Here is a 22,336-nt window from a genome sequence, read left to right as displayed (position 1 = left end):
CTCCCTGGGTGGAGCTTGCTTCTCCCTCTGCCTGTGTCTCTACCTCTCTCTGTGTGTCTCTCATGAATAAATAAATAAAATCTCAAAAAAAAAGAATGTCTGGGATATAGGAGATCCCTCACATTGTCTCTTAATATTACTAATGGCCCAGCTCCTTTAGGAATGGGTCTGAGAACAATGACCAGCAGAGGTGCTTGCTGAAGGCAAAGAATACAGAATGGATAGTGGAAGAAGGTAGTTATAAGTTGTCAGCTACAACTACGTGACCAGTTACAGAAATGTAATTTCTTTTTTTAAAAAGATCTTAATTGGGGATCCCTGGGTGGCTCAGCGGTTTAGCGCCTGCCTTTGGCCCAGGGCCTGATCCTAGAGACCTGGGATCGAGTCCCACGTCGGGCTCCCTGCATGGAGCCTGCTTCTCCCTCTGCCTGTATCTCTGCCTCTCTCTCTCTCTCTCTCTCTCTCTCTATGTCTCTCATGAATAAATAAATCTTAAAAAAAAATAAAGATCTTATTTATTTGAGAGAGAGAGTGAGAGAAAAAGAGCACCAGAGTGGAGAGAGTCAGAGGGAGAAGCAGATTCCGATTCCCCTCTGAGCTTGATCCCAAGAGTCCAATCCCAAGAGTCCAATCCCAAAAGTCCGGGATCATGACCTGAGCCAAAGGCAGATACTTAACCAATTGAGCCACTCAGGCACTCCCAGAATGTAATTTCTGTAATCACAGAACTATAATTGTCATAGCAGTTCCTCCTTCTTTTGCTATGAATATGTGTGTATATAAAAATATCTTTGTTTTCTTTCCTCTTATTTCCTTATCATCCTTAGTATCCTATGACTTTATATCATAGTATTTAAGTATTATATCTTGTTATTGTCTTTATTTAGAGATTAAATATGGTTTAAGAAGATGTGAATTGAGAAGAGGTAGACTTGTGATGCTTAATTTTATGTGTTAACTTGACTGAGCCACAAGGGTCCAGACATTTGGTCAAATATTGTTCTGGGTATGTCTTGAAGATATTTCTGGATGAAATTAACATTTGAATCCATACACTGAATAAAGATTGCCCTCTCTACTGTGGCTGGGTTTCAACCAATTAGTTAAAGGCCTCAATAGGGGAAAAAAGGCTGAGCAAGAGCGAATTCTTTCTGCTTGACTGCTGAGCTAGAACACTGATCTTTTCTGGCCTTTGGACTCAGACTGAAATATCAGATGTGTGTACATAACCCAACAGGGTTTTGTTTCTCTGGAGAACCCTAGTACAAGCATTATATCTCACATTTAAAACAACATTATGGTGGCACATTTTGCATATCATATAATTCACCCCTTTCAAGTATACAATTAAGTGATTTTAAAACCAGATTAAGTTGTCCAACATAAATCAATTTTATTTATTTATTTATTTATTTATTTATTTATTTATTTATTTATGTATATATAAGAGACAGTGTTGGGGGGGGAGAGAGAGAGGGAGAGAATCTTAAGCAGACTTTATGCCCAGCATGGGCATTCGTTTTCATATTTCTTAGATTGACAGGTAAGGGTGAAATTGATGGCTCACACAGTACATTATGTTCGACATTTTAAGAAACTGCCAAACTGTTTTCCAAAGAGGCCGCACCATTTTACCTTCCCACCAGCAATGTGTAAGGGGTCCCATTTCTTCACATTCTCTCCAAAACTTCTCATTATCTGTATGCTAAAATATGGACGTTCTGTGAAAAATAAATCCCCCAAGAAGGCTTAAAAATGTTCAGGGAGGAGGCTTTTGAGAGGTGAAACCATGCTCTTGGGATCCCTGGGTGGCTCAGCGGTTGAGTGCCTGCCTTGGGCCCAGGGTACGATCCCAGAGTCCTGGGATCGAGTCCCGCATCGGGCTTCCTGCATGGAGCCTGCTTCTCCCTCTGTCTGTGTCTCTCTCTTTCTTTCTGTGTCTCTCGTGAATAAATAAATAAAACCCTTAAAAAACAAACAAAAACCCCACGCTCTCTCCAAAACTGAGTGCGGTCCTCCGGGCAGCAGAGGGCGCCCCAAGCCAGGGTCTCTCCTCCCAGCCGGCCACAGCGCTAGCTTAGCGACATCCCCGTTGCTAGGAGACGTAGACGCGTCTTTTGGCTCCAGACCCCAGCCTCGTCGCTATCTCAGGCGCTCTCTGTCGTGCGAGGACAAGGATCTAAGGTCCCACTGCCATCCAGAGGCACTTCCAGGAGGCCCTTTTCTGGGCTGGGGTTGTTTTCCTCTTACTTGCTCTAAAGCTGGCCAAAGCCGACCGAGCATCCCCGCCTAGATCCACCCCCCCCACTCAGCTATGCCTAAGAAAGGGAAAAAGGCCAAGATGCCCCTGTCCGACGAGGAGCAGCTCCTTCTGTTTCAGCAGAAGATGCTGGCAGAGGAGGAGATGGCCAAGAAGAAAGAGAGGCTCCTGAGCCAGTTCTTGAAGGTGATGGCTTTCTGCATTACTCTCTGCCCAACCCCACCCCACTCCCTGCACTGGTCCTGTCGCCTTGACCCTCTCATTGTGGCAGCCTGTTTCCACGCTGGCCTCCCCTCCTCCGGAAATCTTGAGACCCAAGTATGCTTAGATTTCTGGCAAGATTGTTTGGGGGAGGAGGCAGGTCTTTGTGAAGCACGTAGGGGGGAAAGTGGTCTAGAGGTTGAGGGTCCCAACTGAGCCCCAGAGGGGATAGCAGGTGTTGTCAGCTGTCCAAGCTCTCTGAAATTCTGGTACACTCCCTGGAGACAGGTCATTACAAACAACATCCTGCTCTGATGTCTTCACCTGAAGGAAATTCACCCCTGCCCTCCCTGAAGTGCCATCAGGCTGTTCCTGTCTCACTTCAGACCCTCCCAAAAAACAAGAACAGGAACTCCCTGAGTGTTAGTCATCGGGAACTTTGGTCTTTCTGAAAAGACAAAGGGTAAGGGGTCAGTGGCAACGTGTGATCTTGTTTCTTTTACCATAACAAGGCTTTAGGAGGCCCTGACCTCCTGGGGTGTATTTATTCCTTCACACAGGACAAGCTGGCCAAGGAGGAGCACAACAGTGTTCTGAACCTTAACAAGATTAACACACAGTGGAGAACGGTCCTTAGAGAAGTCAAGACCAGAGAGCTTCACAAGGACATCGAGATCCTCAGCCAAACATTTGAACGAGTGGTGGACTGCAAAGACAGTGTCATCAAGGTACGCACTCCTGCCAAGGAAACACTTGAACCTGGCTGCCTTTTCTTTTTTTTTTTTTTTTAGAGAGGGAGGGAGGGGCAGAAGGAAAGGGAGAGAGAGAAACTTAAGCAGGCTCCATGCCCAGAGTGGGGTGGAACCTGGTGGGACTTGATCTCACAACCCTGAGACCATGACCTGAGCCAAAATCAAGAGGCAGACACTTAACCAACTGAGCCACCCAGGCACCCAGAATTTTTTAATCTTAAAGCCCTTACAAGATGCAGGCTGTAATGAAGCAGGCATTAGTAATACCAGTTTTCACTGAAATGAAAAATGGACTACTGGGCTGTTCTCCCTCTCCCCCGCCTCAGTGTAACCATTTTCCTTGGTCATCTACTGCTTGAAACCAGCACTACACAATATTAGAGTTGTAAGGCACAGCAGACATCACCCAATGACCTGAACTTAGTCTCACGTCTTCATTGCAATGTGAGAGAACTCAGTTCCAGAGAAGGTACTGGCTTGCCCAACGTCACACAGCCAGTCAGCAAGAGAGCTGGAACCAGAGCATGAGTTTCTTGATTCCGACTCCAGTGCTTTATTTAACCAAACTCCGGTTGGCCCCTTTGGTTCAAGTTCAGTGGCCTTGGATGAGTCAGGTCTCCATGGGTAAGAGCAGTTCTGGATCTCTAACCCACTCAATCAGCCATCCTTATGCTCTTGGGAGATTGAGTCCACACCACTTTTTTTTCTAAGGTATTTTGCTATATCCCTTCTTTTATCCTCCTTTCAACCTCTGTTTACTGACTCCCCCTTAGTCTTTTCTATCATAAAACAACAGCAGAAATCCCATAGTAACAGCAGAATATACATTGTCAGCCTGGCATGCCCCCTCTTGAAAATTCACATCTCTCCTCTACAGCCTAACTCATGGGAGGAAAAATTCAGTAGATGGCCAAGTGTCAAGTGATACATATTAAGAGTCCCCAGATTTGTGAAAACCACTATACAGTAGAATTCCTCACCCTACCAGTTATGTCTTATGGCTTTTTTTAAAAAGATTTATTTATTTATTTATCATAGACAGAGACAGAGAGGCAGAGACACAGGAGGAGGGAGAAGCAGGCTCCATGCCGGGAGCTTGATGTGGGACTCAATCCCGGGACTCCAGGATCGCGCCCTGGGCCTTGGCCCTAAACTGCTGAGCAACCCAGGGATCCCCTGTCTTATGGCTTTTTTTTTTTTAACAAGTCATTTTTATTTTATTTTTTTGAAAGAATGATTTATTTTTTTTTAAGATTTATTTATTTATTTATTTATGATAGACAAAGAGAGAGAGGCAGAGACACTGGAGGAGGGAGAAGCAGGCTCCATGCAGGGAGCCCCACGTGGGACATGATCCTAGGTCTCCAGGACCAGGCCCCGGGCTGCAGGCGGCGCTAAACCGCTTCGCCACTGGGGCTGCCCTGTCTTATGGCTTTTTAAGTGACTTCTGCACACCCTTATTGGCAGTTATCAAACACTTGCCGAGAAGAGAACCCGCAGTGTTCATTTAGGGATGCTGAGCAGTGGTCAGGCTCACCCTGACCAATCAGCTTCCAGCTTTGTAGCTAATGATTACAGTCGGTGCCTTAGGTAAATCACACACTGCTAATTAAGCACCTTCAGGGGCGCTCCTGAACAACTGAAATGTATTAAATGTGCAAATGTTAGTGGTCTTCACTTGCTATCTCCACTTCTTCACTTCCTATTTATCCTGTATCCCACATCTGATTTCCACTCTTCCCTAGGAAGTTGTTCTGGTAAAGACTACCAGGCCCGAATCATGGATACTTTTCATTATTTAGTCTTCATCTAACCCGACTGCTATGTGGCACTGGCATTTTTTAAAGATTTTATTTATTTATTTGAGAGAGAGAGAGAGAGAACACAAAGGCAGAGAGGGGCAGAGGGAGAGGACCAAGCAGACTCCCTGCTGAGTACAGAGTGTGATGTGGGAACCAATTCCAGGACCCCAAGATCGACCCAAACGGAAGTCAGATGCTCAGCCAACTGAGCCACCCAGTGCCCCTGGGGCCCTAACATTCTTGGTCATCCCTTCCTTGAAACTCCCCTTTGGTTTCCATGACACCATTCTTTCCTGGCTTTTCTCCTGCCTCTGGGATATATATCCAATCCCCTTGGTGAATTTATCTTCTTCTTTCCATCACCTGAACTTTAGCATTTGCAACGTTTCTGAATCTGGCCATCTCACCCTTTAACCAGGTGGTGAGGGCCTAAACAATCGTGCTCACTACCCTGACTTTACTTTTTTAAAGATTTTTATTTGAGGATCCCTGGTAGCTCAGTGGTTTAGTGCCTGCCTTCGGCACAGGGCATGATCCTAGAGTCCTGGGATCGAGTCCCACATCAGGCTCCCTGCATAGAGCCGGCTTAAGATTCTCTCTCTCTTTTATTTATTTTTTCATGAGAGACACAGAAAGAGAGAGAGAGGCAGAGACACAGGCAGAGGGAGAAGCAGGCTCTCCAAGGGGAGCCTGATGCGGGACTTGATTCCAGGACTCCGGGAACTTGATTCACAACCTGAGCCAAAGGCAGATGCTCAACCACTGAGCCACTCAGGTGCCCTTGACTTTTTTTTTTTTTTTTTAAGATTTTATTTATTTATTTAGAGCAAGCGAGCATGAATTGGGAAGAGAGGGAGAGAATCTCAAGCAGCCTCCTGCTCCGATGGAGCCCAATAGAGCCCGATGGAGGGCTCAATCCCATGACCCTGAGATCACGACCCCAGCTGAAACCAAGAGTCAGCTGCTCAACTGACTGAGCCACCCAGGAGCCCCTCATTGTCCTGACTTTAAATACCAGTTTTATATTAATGACGTCCAGGTCTATAATACCAGCCTGGATTTGGGATCCCTGGTGGCGCAGCGGTTTAGCGCCTGCCTTTGGCCCAGGGCACAATCCTGGAGACCCGGGATCGAATCCCACGTCAGGCTCCCGGTGCATGGAGTCTGCTTCTCCCTCTGCCTATGTCTCTGCCTCTCTGTCTCTCTGTGACTATCGTAAATAAATAAAAAGTTTTTTTAAAAAGAGTCTTTTATAAAAAAAAAAATACCAGCCTGGATTTCTTTCATGAGTTCCATGTCATTCTATTTAAGATTCCTAGATATCTGTTCCTGGCTGTTGCATTGTCCCCCCAACCAAACTCAGGAGTTCCCCCTTCCCAGGTCAGACCCAAACCAATTCTTCCACACTCTGGTCTTCCTTACTCTGTATTCGGGTGGCCAGTGCTCGCTTCAGCAGCACAAATACTAAAATCAGGTGGCCAGTGCCATTCACCAAACCACCCAACACAGAAATCTGGGAATTTTCCTAGGTTTTGCCTCCATCCTTGCCTTCTGTTACTAAGCTTTGTATAAATCTTCTGCCTATGTGTTTCTCAAAGCCATACCCTGCTCTCCTTCCCCACTGTCCTGCTGCAGCTGAGACCTGGGCATCTTTTCTCATATGGACTGCTCCAAGAGTCTCCTGTCTTCCAGCCTTCATGCCCAGCTACCTTGAGATGACCGTCAATACAACTGCCAGGATTATCTTTTTGAAACAAAAAGCTGAAAAAAAAAAAAAAAAGAAACAAAAAGCTGATCCTGTTATTTCACTGCTTAAATTTTAGTGGCTCCCTTCTTCCACGGGAAAAAAAAAAGCAAACCCCAGGGAAAGACGGTCAAAGATGGTCAAGATGGTTCACGCAGCCAGCCTTGTTTCTTACCTGTGTTTTTGCATATGCTGTTCCCTCTATCTGGAATTCTCTTTTCCCCATCTCTTCAGTCTTCTTGGCAAACTCTCACTGCTTCAGGAGTGCTACAAATGACATCTGTCCTGTGAAGCTTTTCCCAGTGCTCTTAGGCAGAGAGAGGCACTCAGTCTTTCATATCCTATTGTCACTGGTAAATCATTAATCTCATAGCAATTTCCATGTTATACTGTAATTTTCTGTTTATATAACTCCTTTCCTACTGCAAGACTGCAAGCTCCTTTTTTTTTTAAGATTTTATTTATTTATTCATGAGAGCCAGAGAGAGAGAGAGAGAGAGAGAGAGAGAAGCAGAGACATAGGCAGAGGGAGAAGCAGGCTCCATGCAGGGAGCCTGAAGTGGGACTCGATTCCGGGACTCCGGGATCACGCCCTGAGCCAAAGACAGATGTTCAACCACTGAGCCAGCCAGGCATCCAGGACTGCAAACTCCTTTGGGGGCAATGAGCATGTCTTTTCATCCCTGGATCCTTGGCAGTCAGCACAGTGCTGGGACATGACAGGTTTAGTAAACATTGGCTGAGTGAATGAAGAGGTTTCCATTATCAGCACCTATTTCCAAAGATCCTGTTTCATACCAAACATACAAGGTAAAAGCTAGCTCTGCCTAGAGGTTGTGGTAGTTTACAGTGAGTGGCTCAAGGTCCCTGGATCATGTAGGCATTCACTAAATCCTTTTTGTTTCATTCACTTTTTTTTAAAAGATTTTATTTTCAAGTTATCTCCAAAACAATGTGGGGTTCAAACTCACAACGCTGAGATCAAGAGTCACATTGCAGAAGATTGTAGGACAGCAGATATGGTTATGCCCCTCTTTGGAAGGTATAATCTGCCACAGTGAGACACTTTTCTTGGTTCCTGAGTTCTTTTGGCATGACCCTATTGGTCCTTCATAGCTGCTTTGCCATCTAGTACAAGATACCCTAGGTTCTACTTGTTTATTTTCTGCCTTAGACTTGGAGCAGCCATTTCCCCAAGAATCCCCGATTCCTTTTAGTGGCAGCCTCATCAGTGTAAATGTCTGTTGTCCATAGGATCCTGCCTGGCTACATGGGGTTCTCTGATGCCACTCTTACTTTCCAGTCATGAGTGGGAGAACCAGCACTCCTGGAGCCAAAGAGCTGGCATCAGGAACTAGGGGAAAATGCCTTTCATGCCATCCAGCTGAACACGTCTGTATTTTCTCACACTGATGCCATTCAGCCAAAATGGTAACTCTCTGTTTCCTACCCAGTCTTTAGCCAGGGACCTGTCAGAAGCAGAGGAGCAGTACGCCCATGCCCTGCGCAGCCACCTGCACAGCATTGACCAGCTCTTAGCCCTGCAGAGATGCCGCCTCAACCTCCTAGAGGAAAGTTACAACACAGAGCTGGAAGCCTTAACCAAAGAGTTTGAGACAGAAAGGTATGGGGGCCTAAGAGGAGATGAGGGATTGAGTCCAGGCGAGTACCCAGAGCCCGTGTCAAGGAGCTACCTCTGAACAGGTGGCCAGCAACCTGGAGCATCCCACCTTGTTCATGACATGACCCCCAGCAGAGAACATCCAGAGTTTCTTCTAAATTAATGCAGGCTGAAGCTTGTGGCTTTAGCCTCCCTGTGCCCACGCCAGCTCTCTGTCTGTAACACCCTCACCACCTACCTTCAGGTCTCAAAATCTAACCCATCTGCCAGGGGACAGGGAGGAGAGGGAGACTTCTTACTGAAACCTTTTGCACTTTTCAGCCTTTTGTACATGTGAATGCAATACCTATTAATCTTATTCCCTCTTTCTGACCCTAAAAAGAATAGAGTCTATGCTCTCTCTCTGATCCTTCAGTACCTTGGAGTCTGTACCACTCATATCATTTGTTATTATGCACTGCTTGGAGTTGTCATTGTTGGTCCGTACACTTTATCCCTCAGAGCAGGGACAGTGTCTTATCTCCCACAGGAAGACAATCATTGACCAACATGAAAAAGAGATTCACTACCTACAAGATGTCTTCATGGCCATGGAGCAGAACTATATAGATTCTGAGTATGAAAGTAAGCTGGAGTTCCAGAGCATGTGGGATGATCTCAAAAACAAGGTATGAAGGGAGAGTAGCTGGGCAAGAGCTGGGAGAGAGGGAGAGAAAAATGGTCAAGGCCGCTGGAAGTCCTAGAGACACCTAATGAGCACAACCAAGAAAATGCCTATGCCCCTAATGCATTTTGTAATTTTGTAGAAACTGGTCGGGAAAGAACCATTCTGAAATGCCAAGAAAATGCATTTTAGAGTTAAAAGGCACCACGGAGCTCATTTGGCTTCACCCCTGTGATTTGTAGATGAAGAAACTAAGGCCCAAAGGAGTAAAATGAACTGCCAAAGTTATGCTGCTGCTTTGGGGTAGAACCAGGAGAATCCAGGTCTGTCCTTAGCCCAGAGTGATTTCCACCATCCTGGAGGCTACAAACTTAGCTTTCCTGCAGACCTAGGTTTGGGCATGGGGCTCTTTTTCTTTTTTTCTCCACAGTGTTCTGTAAAATTTTATTTATTTTTATTTTATTTTTTAAAGATTTTATTTATTTATTCATGAGACACAGAGAGAGGCACAGGGAGGAGAAGCAAGCTATGTGCAAGGAGCCCAATGTGGGACTCGATCCCAGGACTCTGGGATCACACCCTGAGCCAAAGGCAGATGCCCAACCACTGAGCCACCCAGGTGTCCTTTTTGTAAATTTTTATGTTTTTTAATTTAAAAAATTTTTTTTTATTTTTTCCTTTTTGTAAGTTTTTAAAATAAGCTTCTTACATTTAAAAATTGGGAGATTTCAGGGGTGGTGCTTGGATGGCTCAGTCTGTAGAGCATGCAACTCTGATCCCAGGGTCATGAGTTCAAGCCCCACATGGAGCCTAATTAATTTTTAAAATGTTTTTTAAATAAAAATTAAAATGGGGAGATTTCACATAAAAATCCAAAATTTTAGCTTCTTTTGAAAAAAAAAAGAAAAAAAAACCCTCTACCCCAAACACCTGTGGAGCATTTCTTCTCTGGTTTACCACAGGCTCCCTCTAGCTTACAGCACTTACATTATCCACCTGGTCTTTGCAGATATTTTCATTGGTGACCTCTGCCCTGTACTAGGTTGTAAACAGTTCAAGAGCATGAGGTTGCTAGAGGCAGTAAAAGGGTCCTAATACAGTAATTCTAAGCACTGGCTATTTTGGGGCCACTTCCTAGAATTTAGAAAAGAAGCATTTTCTCAGACTGCAACTGGAGAATATAGTAGATCTGTGGAGAAGGTTCCAGGAAGCACTCAAGAATTACACTGATGCCACAGAAGACCAAAAGATTGCCTTTGAGACTCTGAAGGTAAAAGATGAGAAGAGCTCCAAAGAGATTGAAGCACAGATGAAAAAAATTCAGAGACTACAGGTTAGTCCAGCCAATTGGAAATACTCTGCTTTAACTGTTCCATTATCTCTTGGTCATCTTCTCCCAATTTCTACTGGACCCTGTCAGTGGCTGGGGAAAGACAATATCCTTGGATTTCAGTCCCCATATTGTCCTTTTACCTGTCTCACTGAAGACTGGCAGCTAGTCAGTCAAATGTTTCCTCTAATCTACTCTGTTCCTGGGCAGCCCGAGTGGCTCAGCGGTTTAGTACCACCTTCAGCCCAGGGTGTGATCCTGGAGTCCCGGGATCGAGTCCCACATGGGGCTCCCTGCATGGAGCCTGCTTCTCCCTCTGCCTGTGTCTCTGCCTCTCTGTCTCTCATGAATAAATAAAATCAAATCTTTTTTTTTCCTCTATTTTTTTAAAGATTTTTTATTTATTCATAGAGACACACACAGAGAGAGAGAGAGAGGCAGAGACACAGGCAGAGGGAGAAGCAGGCTCCATGCAGGAAGCCCGATGTGGGACTCGATCCCGGGTCTCCAGGATCACACCCCAGGCTGCAGGCGGCGCTAAACCGCTGTGCCATGGGGGCTGCCCTAAAATCTTTATAATAATAATAATAATCTACTCTGTTCCTCCAGGACGCCATAATTATTTTAAAAAATAAGATTCTGGTGCACAGCCGTGAGAGTGAAGACCAAAACCAGTACATTCGTAAGGACAAGGAATTGATCCTTGCTCAACTGCGAAAACTTAAGGCCCAAAGGACCCAGGCCCGGGAACTATCGCAGGAAAACTTAGTCAAACTCACCGTGGAAAGTAATGCCGCCCTCAAGGCCCTGAGAAAGATCGTTGATAAGGTAACAGGGGAGAAGGCAGTCAAAACAAAACCAAGGAACTTGGCTCCCTGCGATGTGAAAGGGGTTTGAGAGAGGTAGAGGGCCTTTCTCCTGCTTCCCGCCTCCGTGGATACCCAGACTACCTTTTTCATTCCATGTTCCCTCCTCTCTCACATTTTAAATGAAATGAATTAATAATGAATTTGCTAAGAATGTAAAATACTTAGGACTAGTGCTTGGAGCCTAGTAAGCACTCTGTGTTAAATGTATTCATTATTCTTATCTCACATTTGGATGAATAGGTTCCCTGGGTTTAAGCAGGGGAACCAACTCCACTATTTCCCCTCCGTACCCCCTTTCCTAATAAAAGGTCTCTTCCTGCTTCTGATAGGGTGAAAAGATCCTGAAACTTGCTGAAATATGTAGGAAATTTGAAACAGAGGAAGAAAAAGTGCTGCCTTTCTATTCATCAGTATTGACTCCTGAGGAGCAGGAGAAGATAGAAGAAATCTACCCAGAGGAGCTTACTGAGGAGCTCGCAAAGGTAAAGTTCCCAGGGCCCAGAGTCTATCACCCAAGGCTGGGGAAGACGGGGAACAGGGCTGCGTTTGCTAAGCCTCAATACATACCTTCTCCCTTTACCTCAACTCCCAGGTGATAGTGAACTACACAGGGATGGAGAATTTCTGGAAAAGGTACAACAAAGTGAAACTGGAGCAGCTGAGCCTCCAATATAGACATGCCCAGTTGTTAGAAATCAATGGGAAGTTGCGGGAGATGCTGAAGCAGTACTTGGATGGCATCTCAGTGAGTGACAAAGTGCTGAGCCAGCTCAACCCACTCTTTATCATCAACCATCGAAGTAACTTACCCCAGCCTTTGTCGACACCTACCACCCAGCCAGGTGATAAACCACCTCCAACCACTTACAATATCATTGAAGCAGCCCATGTGATCTCCCACATCCTGTGATAGGAGAATCTTTTCAAACCCCAATTTCTTGAGAGACCCGAGGACTATTAAAAATTTCCATGAGGATCGTGAGCTCCTTCTATGTTTGCCATATGGCAGTCTACTTGGAAGATACTAGGAACACAGTGGCCCCAGAGTGGAGACAATGGCTAGGCAATTATCAGGAGGCTCACTGTTCAATGAAGCACTGCTTCCTAGAGTCTGGGCATTATGAAGATCAAAACCCATAACTTCAGGACATAAGAGTCCCTATGGGAAGATTCAAGAGCAGGTCCTTGGCAATAAGGACAAGAAGAGGCAGGGGAAGGGGTGATCCAAAGCCTCCAACCACCCCAATGTCAGGCAGCATCCAACTCAGAATGCCTTTTTCCCCAGCCCTTTGCCTCATTCCCACTTACAGAAGTAGCCTCAGAAAGTATCAGGTGAAGAATGCAAAGACATTTAAAAAAATTATTTATTATTTTTTTTTGCTCTTGTTTCGTTTCTCTTCCTTGAGCTTCTTTTTGGAGACTTTAGGTCTGCTGGCCTTTTTGTATAGGTGATACCCAATGAGGCCCAGCAGGGCTGGCACCATGGCCATGCCTACCAGAGGCAAAATGCCCTTCACCAGCTTTTGCCAGTAGTTGGCTCGGATCAGTGCAATCAGCTCCACATCAAACTGCAGCACTGCATCCGCTGGAGGCAGAGAGGAGGGGAGAGTTAGAATCTCTGTATTTTATCCAGGGCTCAGAATCTAAATGAAAGGAGGGCAGGCCACACTACAGCAACAACTGTGAAGCTGGCTAGATTTAAGCGTGTTGAGTTCCTTTAGACAGAAGCAGAGAAAGGTTATGAGCATAGTCCATGGATAATAGTTATGTTTGCCCCATGTCTACAAGTGTGGCTTGCGTTCAGCTGCAAGTCTTTGACAGGACAGGGAAACTTTCTGTGGATACATACAGGCTGCTCTCCATTTAAAAGTGAGAGAATTTCTACGCAATTCAAATCCAATCCAAATAGCCACATTGATAGAATCTTTGCAGGGCTGAAATTAACTGGATTTAACCTAGACAATTTAAAATGTCACCAACTACACCAACTAACGAGCATATGCAGTGTGACTGTTAGAAAACACAGATGTTTCAACATAAGAGCTGGAGAGGAAGAAGGACGTGGCTTAAGGAGCGGGTGAATGAACAGGAGTGAGTCAGCGGAGAAATGCAAACACTGGAAATGGGGAGATAACAGTGCTTTGGGTAAAAAGAGTTTTTCTTTAGTCCCATGACCCTCTTTCGGGTTCTTCTTCTAAGCTGGAACTAAGATAAGATCTTTTATCCTATTGCTCTGAAGTACAAAACATTTTAGCTAACAGAACATTTGTTATAACCCAGAGCAAAGAGATATGCATCTTAGGAAATCTGTCCAATGACCTGTTGACAGCTTTTAAAGTTATAGAGTTATAGAGTGGGCTCTATAAACAGTTGTTTTTTTGTTTGGCTTTGGTGTGAATTACTTGTCTGCGATTATTTTTACTGCCTCTTCCCTGGTGGAGACTGAAAGAAGGGGTGGGGATGTGGTGAGAAGCCGTGCCAACTGCACAAATGACACAGGTTGGAGTTGTGGAGAAAAGGCAGGAAAAGTCTAGAGTTCTGAGAAGGAGCATAGGCAACAGACCCAAGTGGTTCAAGCAGGTGTCTTCTCCCTCAAAAGCCGCTCTCTGCCAGAGGGCAAGCCAGGTAGCCTTATCAGGTTGTATGTCTCTAGTCTCTGTTGGTGAGCTGAAGAGGAAAGAAGCAGCCATGCAGGAGGCCCCAGCCACCCCTGTCCTTTTCAGCAAACTGGGTTTGGACTTTCTCAAGCTCCAAAGTGTGTAGTGTCTGGTAGCTCTTAGGGACCGGGTATTTTGATTGCCTCAGAGAGTCCTAGTCAGATTACCTGGGATAGATGGTGGAAATCCCCGTTTTCCATAGGCCAAGTGAGAAGGAATGATTGCCCTTCGCTTCTCTCTGAGGGAGGGAATGCACATCACAGCTAGAGGTGGGACCAGGTGGGCCAGTGGCCTCAGTCCATCTGAAGCCCATTCCCCACATATTCACCCTAATACACGCACTTTCCCACCTGAGCACCAGACAGGACGACCAGGAAAGGCCTCTGTCCCCGTACATGCCTCAACGCCTCCAACAAAACCCACAGCCAGACGGGCCCAGCAGTTTTGGATGCCCTTAGGGGTCCCAATGACCTGGACCTGCTCAGTGCCAAGCCTTTATCATAACATTCTCCTCCCTCCTCTAGGAGCAAGGATAGCAAAGTAAGCCTCCAGCCATGCAAAGGGGGTACCCAGGCCCACCCCTGCCCAGATACTCACCCCACACACATGTCTAGAAGGCTCTGCTCCAGACCTTGAGAAAGAAGATACAACTGAACAGGAAGCTCCCTACATTCCCCAAATCCCAGGACAGGCGGATCAAAGTCTCCCCACGACCCTCAACTGAGCACCCCACTTCTCAGATCCTTGGTTGCCAGTGGGGTGTGGGGCAAAAGGAGTGTCAGAAGTGGGGTTCGAACCTCAGGAGGTGGCCGGTGGAGGCCTGGGGGGGCACTTCCAAGGTGGCTTAGGGACTGAAGAGGCTAGGGGCTTGGGCTGGGAAGAGAGAGTGGGAGGCGCGGGTCACACACCTGGGATCACCTGCTTCTGGCCAAGTTCTATAACCAGAGGGTCCCTGGTCAGGGAAGTGTCAATAATGCGTCCGTCCACCAGGCTGCCCTGTGGGGAGAGAGCAGCGGGACGCGCACCTAGCGGGCCGGCTCTGCCCCCGCCGGGCCGCGGCCGAACCGGCGGAGCAGCGGCAGCCCCTCCCCCCGCCACGTGCTCCGCGACCCGGGCCCCCGCCCCGCCCCCCGCCACGTGTCCCCGCCAAGGCTGACGTGTGCCCGCGGGGCGCCGCCCCCTCGCGGCCCGCCCCGCCCGGGCCCCTCACCGTGTAGTGTATGTGCAGCGTGTCTCCGAAAGCAGCGGGCTCCGCGCAGGGCTCGGGGGGCTGCACCTGGGGCGGGACCTCGGCGTCACGCAGGCGCCTCCGGGGACCCCGGCCCCCGCCCCGGCCCCGCTCGGGGTTCGCCGGCCCCCGCCGCTCCCTCCCGAGGCCCAGCGGCCGCAGCCCCGGGCTCGCTCCTCACCAGGGTCTCCACTTGCAGGGTCCGGACGGGACTTTCGGTTTCAAACTCCGCCTCGGCCCGGCCGACCGCGCCGCCGAGCAGCAGCAGCAGCAGCAGCAGCAGCAGCCGCCGGCGCCGGGGGGCCGAGGGGCGCGGGCTCATGACTGCGCGGGGGGCCGGCTCGGGCTGCGCGGGCGGCGGCCGGGACGGCGGTGCCCTCGGCGCCCAGGCGGGACTGGACGGGACGGGGCGGGCCGCGGCGCGCCAGCTCCTCCTCCAGCCGCCCTTCCTCCACCCTGTCCCCACCTCCTGGAGGGAGGAGGCGCGGGAGCCCTCCCTGCCCTCTGAGCCCCGCTGTTGGCCGGTCGGCCCCAGAGCGAGGCGCTGCGTCACTTAAGTGCACCCACCTACGGTTACCTACTGTGTGCCAGTCACTTGTGTGGGATCCTCAAAACCACCCGACAGGTAGGCGCAATTGTTTCCATTTTACAGATGAGGAGCTGGGTGCTCGGGTCACGTAACCGGCCCAAGGTCTCCTAGCCGGGTGACGACAGACAACATTCAGGATTGCCCGAGTCCAGGCTGTTTGCTTTCTGCTCTTTCCTATTTAGATCGTCTCTTCACACCTGTCCTGGCAGTGTCCGGATGGCTCATCCCACCCAGTTTTAAGACCCCACAGTTGTTGTTGTTGTTAAGATTTTATTTATTCGAGAAACAGAGAGAGGCAGAGACACAGGCAGAGGGAGAGGCAGGCTCCATGCAGAGAGCCCGACGTGGGACCCGATCCCGGGTCTCCAGGATCACGCCCTGGGCCAAGGCAGCGCTAAACCGCTGAGCCCCGGGGGCTGCCCAAGACCCCACAGTTTTAAAGATGGCATCTCTCTCCCACCTCCAGCCCTTCACCTTGAATTTCTGGAGGTCATATGCCCAAAAGGAGGCAGGGAGCTGTCCTGTCTCCCTGTTCTTTGGAAAGCTAATTTCTAAGAGCCAGGAGCTGTTTTTCTGTAAGGATGGGGGAATCCCTGATCTTTTCCTGACACCAATGTATCCCTCCCCCCTTACCAGCAAGCTTGTCAAAAGGGCAACTACCTATAACCCTTTTATGTATGTGCAAGGATCTAGTTTTTATTTTTATTTATTTTGCCCAATGTGGGGCTTGATCTCACAACCCCAATCCAGTTTCATGCTCCACAGATTGAGCCAGTCAGATATCCCAAGGGGTTTTAAATTATTTCAGGCAATACAACCAGTCCCCTTCTGCATGATTTAAACCCTCACTGGCCACTCAGGCCATGGCAACTGAATTCTGCTCCCTCCAAAAGTCATCAGTGAGCTCAGTCACCAAATTCTTGGGTCATTTCTTGGTCCCTTGTCCTTTTTAGCATCTCTCTGGTATTTGATACCATTGAGCTCTGAATGCCCTCCCAACTCTGGATACAACTGCCTGAGTATCTCCACTTGAATGTTTGACCGGCACCTCAAAACAATACACCCAATGTGTACTCTCCTTTTTCTCATCCATCCCATCTGTAAGAATCTAGACTTCCCTCCCAATTTTGTTTCAGTTAGTGGTTCTGCTGTTAGCATTCTCCTAGATTCTCTGCTCATCCCCCACATTAACCAGTGTCCTTTGGATTCTCCTTCCACCACCTCTCCAAGCTTTCTTTCCATTCCCAAGGCTACTACCCTAACTAAGCCCTCATTACCTCTCTCTTTGGAGTTAAGGAAAAAGTCCTCTCAGCAGGAGGGAGTTTCTAGGGATGGCGGAATGCTCTATATCTTGATATCCATGTGGGTTACATGGGTGTATGCATGTGTCAGAACTTATCAAACTATATGAGAAGATCTGCACATAGCACTGCATGCAAATTATACCTCAAATTTAAAAATAAGAAACACAAAACTACGTTTCCAAGTCTTCCTTAAAGCTGGGTAAGTCCATGTGACTAAGTTCAGGCCAGTAAAACATAAACAGGAGTATTGGAAATATTGTCCGGTCTTCCAGCAAGGCTCCTTAAAGGGAATTAATTCAGCTTAGAAATGTGTCATTGTGTGCTCACTCTTCTCCCCAGGCTCCTTCCCTTCCTTCTTTCTACTGCCTGGAATGTAGATGAGATGAATTACACTCTAGCAGCCACATCAGACCATGAGGTGGCCATGAGGATGAAACTATGTGTGAAGGCCGTGAAGCAAAAAGTCATCTAAGCCCTGCTGACCACCAGACACTTTCTGAGGTAGAAATCAATTTTTTTTTTAAAGTAGAGAAAGAGCACTCTAAGCCCCTCATCTCCAGGCTCTCCCTGTTTTAGCCCATTCTGTACACTGCTGCTATCTGCTCAACTTCCATCATGGAGCCTACAGCCCCACATTGCCCAGTGAATAAAATTCAGACTCCATGAATGACATGCCAGCTGAAAGCTTTCACCATCTGGTCCTAATCTGCCTTTCCAAACTTGGCTTTTATTCTATTAAACTGAAAGCCTTTTAATGACAGCAACCTCATCTTTCTCATTTCTATATTTTCATTGCTTAGTATGGTGTTTGATACATAGATGGGTCAATAAACATTTATGAATTGAACCAAATCTCCTTCCTGCTCATCATAGACTGATCTGGCATCAGATGAACCTGCATCATGTGTTTCCATCTCTGTGCCCTGGCTCATGCTCTTCCTTCACCTGTCAAGCTTCCTCCAAACCAAGCTTAAATATCACTTCCTCTGTAAAGTCCTGATTCCCTTAATTAGAAGTCACTTCTCTTATTTCTGAACTTCCAGCATACACTGGGGGCCGCTATTATATTTTCCCTTGTGTTGCAATTATTTGTGTATGCCCCACTTCTCCTGATCTCTGCAGAGCCAGCTGACTGATGGCAAGGACAAGGTTATGATCATGCCTGGAGTTCCCTAGGTACTAGCTGCACAATATGCCCCATATAGCAGATTTGAGACAAATATGTTTCATGTTGAATATTATGCTATGCAATGCTTTCAATATAATTAAAAATAACTATATTGGGGTGCACAGTTGGTAAAGGATTCAACTCTTGGTTTCAACTCGGGTCACAATCTTGAGTTGTGAGATCAAACTCTGAGTCAGGCTCTGTGCTCAGCATGGAGTCTGCTTGAGATTCTCTCTTTGCCCTTCCTGCTTCTCTCTAAAATAAAAATACATCTGTAAAAAATATATATAACTATACTAACTTGGAAAATATCCAAGACAAATATATATATCCTTATGTTAAAAAAAAGCAAGAATAATAGATGTGAAATGAGTACATTTATATTTTAACCTCTTCCCAAATATGTGGAGGTATTCATAATTAGGAAAGAAACTAACAGAAGGAGGCACACCAAATAGCCAAGAGTCGTTACTTTGGGAATGGGACTGAGAAAAGTAGAGGGGAACAGGTTCCACATGTTGCTCTGCATATTTATGTATTTTTGGATATTTTGCAATGAAAATTACTTTGGTTACAAAAATAAATTTTAAAATGAAATATTAAATGAATGAATACAACATATAACATACAAGGGAATGTGTGGGAGGTGTTGGATGACTTGTGCTAATGAAATGAAAGGAGCCAGCCAGGGAGAAAAAAACAAAAACAAAAAACAAGAGTCCTTGTGATTAGAGAGGTCATCGGCAGCCTTGTAGATCTTAAAGTGGTATTTTTAAAAAATGGAGAAAGAGGATAAAGGCAGCAGGCTGGATATTTGGGAAAAATGAGTGGACTGGTTTGGCTAAAATAATGGATTCAGGCAGAGGAGTAGAGAGAGGTAGTTAGAGAGGGAAGCAAAAGCTGGTTGTGGAGAGCTTGAATGTCAAACGAAGGGGGGGAACCCACTGAGGGTATCTGAGCAAAGCAATGACAGTGTACACTGCGCTGATGCGTGCGCTGATCGGAACAGTGGCATGAAGGTGGAAGGCTACTGCCCACCAGTCCAGGTCTGAAGCTTTGTCGGGGATCAGAATGGGAAAGGGGAGTGGGGGTGGAGTTTGGCGGGGGGAGAATAGTGGGAATGGGGCAAAACTAAGACAACACTATCACCCACAGAGGGCAGCACAAGCCCACCAGGACCCAGAAAGGAACAGGAAGGAAGGAGCTTTCTCCTTGGATCAAAGTTAGGAACCTGAAGGACAGAGAAAGGTGAGATGGTTCTGGGAAAGGTAGGGAAGCGGGCACAATCCTGACTGGAGTCACAACTTTGAAATCAGAGGGCCGGGCAACCCCGGTGGCTCAGTGGTTTAGCGCCACCTTCAGTCCAGGGCGTGATCCTGGAGATTTGGGATGGAGTCCCACGTCGGGCTCCCTGCATGGAGCCTGCTTCTCTCTCTGCCTGTGTCTCTGCCTCTCTCTGTGTCTCTAATGAATAAATAAATAAAATCTTAAAAAAAAAAAAAAGAAATCAGAGGGCCACTCCTGGAAAGGCCTCCACCTTCACAGGTGTCTCTGTCAGCAAGTAGAAGAAACTACCATGGCCCCCTGGACTCATGGGGTACCCACAGGATCCGGTTTGGTTAAGGACAATGATGTTTATTCATTTATCAAGGCTCAGTGCCTATTATGTGCCAGACAGTAAGCAGGGCACTGCTTTTTAAATATTTTTAATATGTTTATTTTTAACAGACTGTTAATAAACAAAAAGCCTCTGAGTCAGCATATATAAATCTGGATTCAAAATCTAATGCCATATTTTCAAGGGCATGTATATCTAGGATGACAAAATGTTTTCTTTTTAGGTGTGGTTATACACTCATCGAAAACCAAAGCAGTGCCCCCCTCCCCCACTTCCTTCAAGGCTGTTCTAGCTGGGGAGGTATCATCCCATCAATAGAAGATCTGGCATAGGCAAAAACTGATCTCTTACCTACTACCTAAAGAGCACCTCTCGGGCAGCCCTGGTGGCGCAGAGGTTTAGCGCCGCCTTCAGCCCAGGGCATGATCCTGGAGACCCTGGATTGGGTCCCACATCACATCAGGCTCTCTGCGTGGTGCCTGCTTCTCCCTCTGCCTGTGTCTCTGCCTCTCTTTCTCTCTCTCTGTGTCTCTATGAATAAATAAATAAAAAACCTTAAAAAAAATAAAGAGCACCTCTCTTTCCTATATTCAGAACTCAGAAAGAAGCTAACATCTAAGTCCCTGTGGCTCAGCACCCTAAGGTAACCCCTCTAACCCTTATAAGGCCTTGTATTCAATTCTCTCCTAGGACAACGAGTGATGAAGGGGTGGAAGTTGGGGGGTGGGGACAGTGGACAAGTTCATTCTCAAACCTTCTGCCTGGCCCAGAGTGACTGACTGGACCTCCTCAGAGACAGCTTTCAACGTGTCTGGTTAGGAGGAAGGGTGATAGGAGGAAGGGTGCATGGGTAACACCGGTCAGCTCTAGGTCTAGATAGCCAGAATTCTGGCTGGAATGTTATCCTCTATTCCACCAGATTTGTTCCTAACCTAGAGCCCAGATACCCCCTTCTGCAGCTCATGGCCAAAGTGACACACACAAGCAGACACTCACCTTCAAGCCGTGATGGTGAACGGTCCTGACCCAAGTTCCTCACTTCCAGACCTTCAGCCACTGCATTGCTCCCTTTTCCAAAGTTTGGATTTCCTCAGAGTTAACCTCCTCTTCCCTTTGCTCAGGAACTTGGGGGTCATTCTTACCTAATCCCAGCAACCACGGCCAGGAAACCCAATTAGATTGAAAAATCTGTAGAGGAAGGAAGGCCTCTGGATCCTATCACTCCCCAGTGTGCCAGCAAAATACTCTATCCCTCCAGTTACCAGGTTGGAAAGTAGAGGGCTGGACTTTGGCCCTCCTCTCTCCATGCCCTTCAGAACTGGAAAAGCAGCGTTCTTAGTAGTATGCCTGCCTGCCCAAAGACACCATTCTGTGCACCAAGCAGCAGCAAAGGGGTATCCCCTACACAGTTACACAATTCAGCAGCAAAGGGGTATCCCTTACACAACTCTCACTACCCCATGTGCTGCACTATGGGTATCCCAAAGGATATCAGAGCATCCCAGACAAGGATTTCCAAGTTTCTCCAACAGGACAGTGGTTTGACTTCCTTCTTAGCACACGTCTGGAAACATAAAAGGTACCAAGTAGATACCTGTCAATGTTCTGCTCTGACCAATCTAGGCACTTGGACTGGAAGTGGTACAGTGACTCCTCAGAGCCTTCAGACCTTGTATCTCTAGTCTGGAAACTCCTACATACCACACTCATTTTCCCCATCACTGTCCCTAAACTCTGGAATGAAGGGAGCAGGTCTGTCCTCCATCCTACCCAGATCAATCCAAGGCCTTCCAATGGCCTTTCCAGGCTCCTGTCAGAAACTCCCTTGCCCAAATTATTCTGAAGTAGATCCTGGGCCCAAGTGTTCTGCCAAACTATGACTGAAGAGCTATTTACATTATAGACAGATTAGGCTGCTATTTGTTCTAAGAGCTGGATGCCGAACATTTATCTACCAGGTTAAGTCCCCCGTCCCACCAAAAGCAGCTGGAAAGTTTAAGCAACTGCCACAAGAGGGCTCCCCCCACCTCTTTCCTGGCATATTAAATGGAGTACTGAGGGACCAGAGGGACTTTGATCCCTCTTCAGGGATCAAAGGACACCCACTGGCCTGCATCCAGCTAAAGTCCTCTCCATTATCATTATCTTATGAGGGCTATAGTTCTAGAAGGATTATGCTTATAAATGTACAAACAGAACACTTGGGAAAGGTGCTCTTATCAGTAACGTTGGTCACCAAGCAGGACTTTTGAGGAGCATGGAGGTAACTGAATACAAATGACTTACTTCACACTGGTACTTGGGGCTTTCAAACTTCTTGTATGCCTAAATCCTGCCCCTTTCCCACATCAGGATAGGAAGGTCTCTGTCCCCAAAGCTTAAGAAAGTGCTAAGAGTGGGGAAGGTCTGCGTAGCTCACCCAGACCTCCTCCACCAAAGAAAGGGGGAGCACCATCTCTTTCTTTGCCTGGAGCCAGACAGTAGTAGCAAGAGAGGAAAAGAGTAGTGGCAGGGGAGGGCTGGGGCAGG

General features: G+C 47.1%; 2 protein-coding genes and 1 long non-coding RNA gene across 3 annotated transcripts; 2 read left to right on the top strand and 1 right to left on the bottom strand.

The window, feature by feature from the left end:
- Positions 1 to 2,097: 2,097 nt before the first annotated feature.
- On the top strand, positions 2,098 to 13,630 carry CCDC65 (coiled-coil domain containing 65). Its single transcript, XM_025477475.3, has 8 exons — positions 2,098 to 2,446; positions 3,022 to 3,189; positions 8,214 to 8,383; positions 8,910 to 9,048; positions 10,183 to 10,377; positions 10,984 to 11,202; positions 11,573 to 11,725; positions 11,836 to 13,630. The coding sequence occupies exons 1-8, from the start codon at positions 2,315 to 2,317 to the stop codon at positions 12,151 to 12,153; spliced, it is 1,494 nt and encodes a 497-aa protein (XP_025333260.1). The 5' UTR covers positions 2,098 to 2,314; the 3' UTR covers positions 12,154 to 13,630.
- On the bottom strand, positions 12,590 to 15,534 carry FKBP11 (FKBP prolyl isomerase 11). The gene is made up of 6 exons (XM_025477476.2): positions 15,310 to 15,534; positions 15,111 to 15,176; positions 14,809 to 14,896; positions 14,498 to 14,531; positions 14,068 to 14,138; positions 12,590 to 12,828 (listed from the first exon to the last, which is right to left on the bottom strand). The coding sequence occupies exons 1-6, from the start codon at positions 15,448 to 15,450 to the stop codon at positions 12,611 to 12,613; spliced, it is 618 nt and encodes a 205-aa protein (XP_025333261.1). The 5' UTR covers positions 15,451 to 15,534; the 3' UTR covers positions 12,590 to 12,610.
- A 45-nt stretch (positions 15,535 to 15,579) lies between these two features.
- On the top strand, positions 15,580 to 20,376 carry LOC112678277 (uncharacterized). Its single transcript, XR_003147484.3, has 4 exons — positions 15,580 to 15,753; positions 17,361 to 17,522; positions 19,345 to 19,437; positions 20,031 to 20,376. It is a non-coding gene; the product is annotated as an uncharacterized LOC112678277 (long non-coding RNA).
- Positions 20,377 to 22,336: the final 1,960 nt, after the last annotated feature.

Source organism: Canis lupus, chromosome 27 (assembly GCF_003254725.2).
Source record: "Canis lupus dingo isolate Sandy chromosome 27, ASM325472v2, whole genome shotgun sequence".
Classification (NCBI taxonomy): Eukaryota; Metazoa; Chordata; class Mammalia; order Carnivora; family Canidae; genus Canis; species Canis lupus.
Note: the sequence above shows the minus strand (reverse complement) of the source record. Positions and strands in the feature narration are given on the sequence as shown.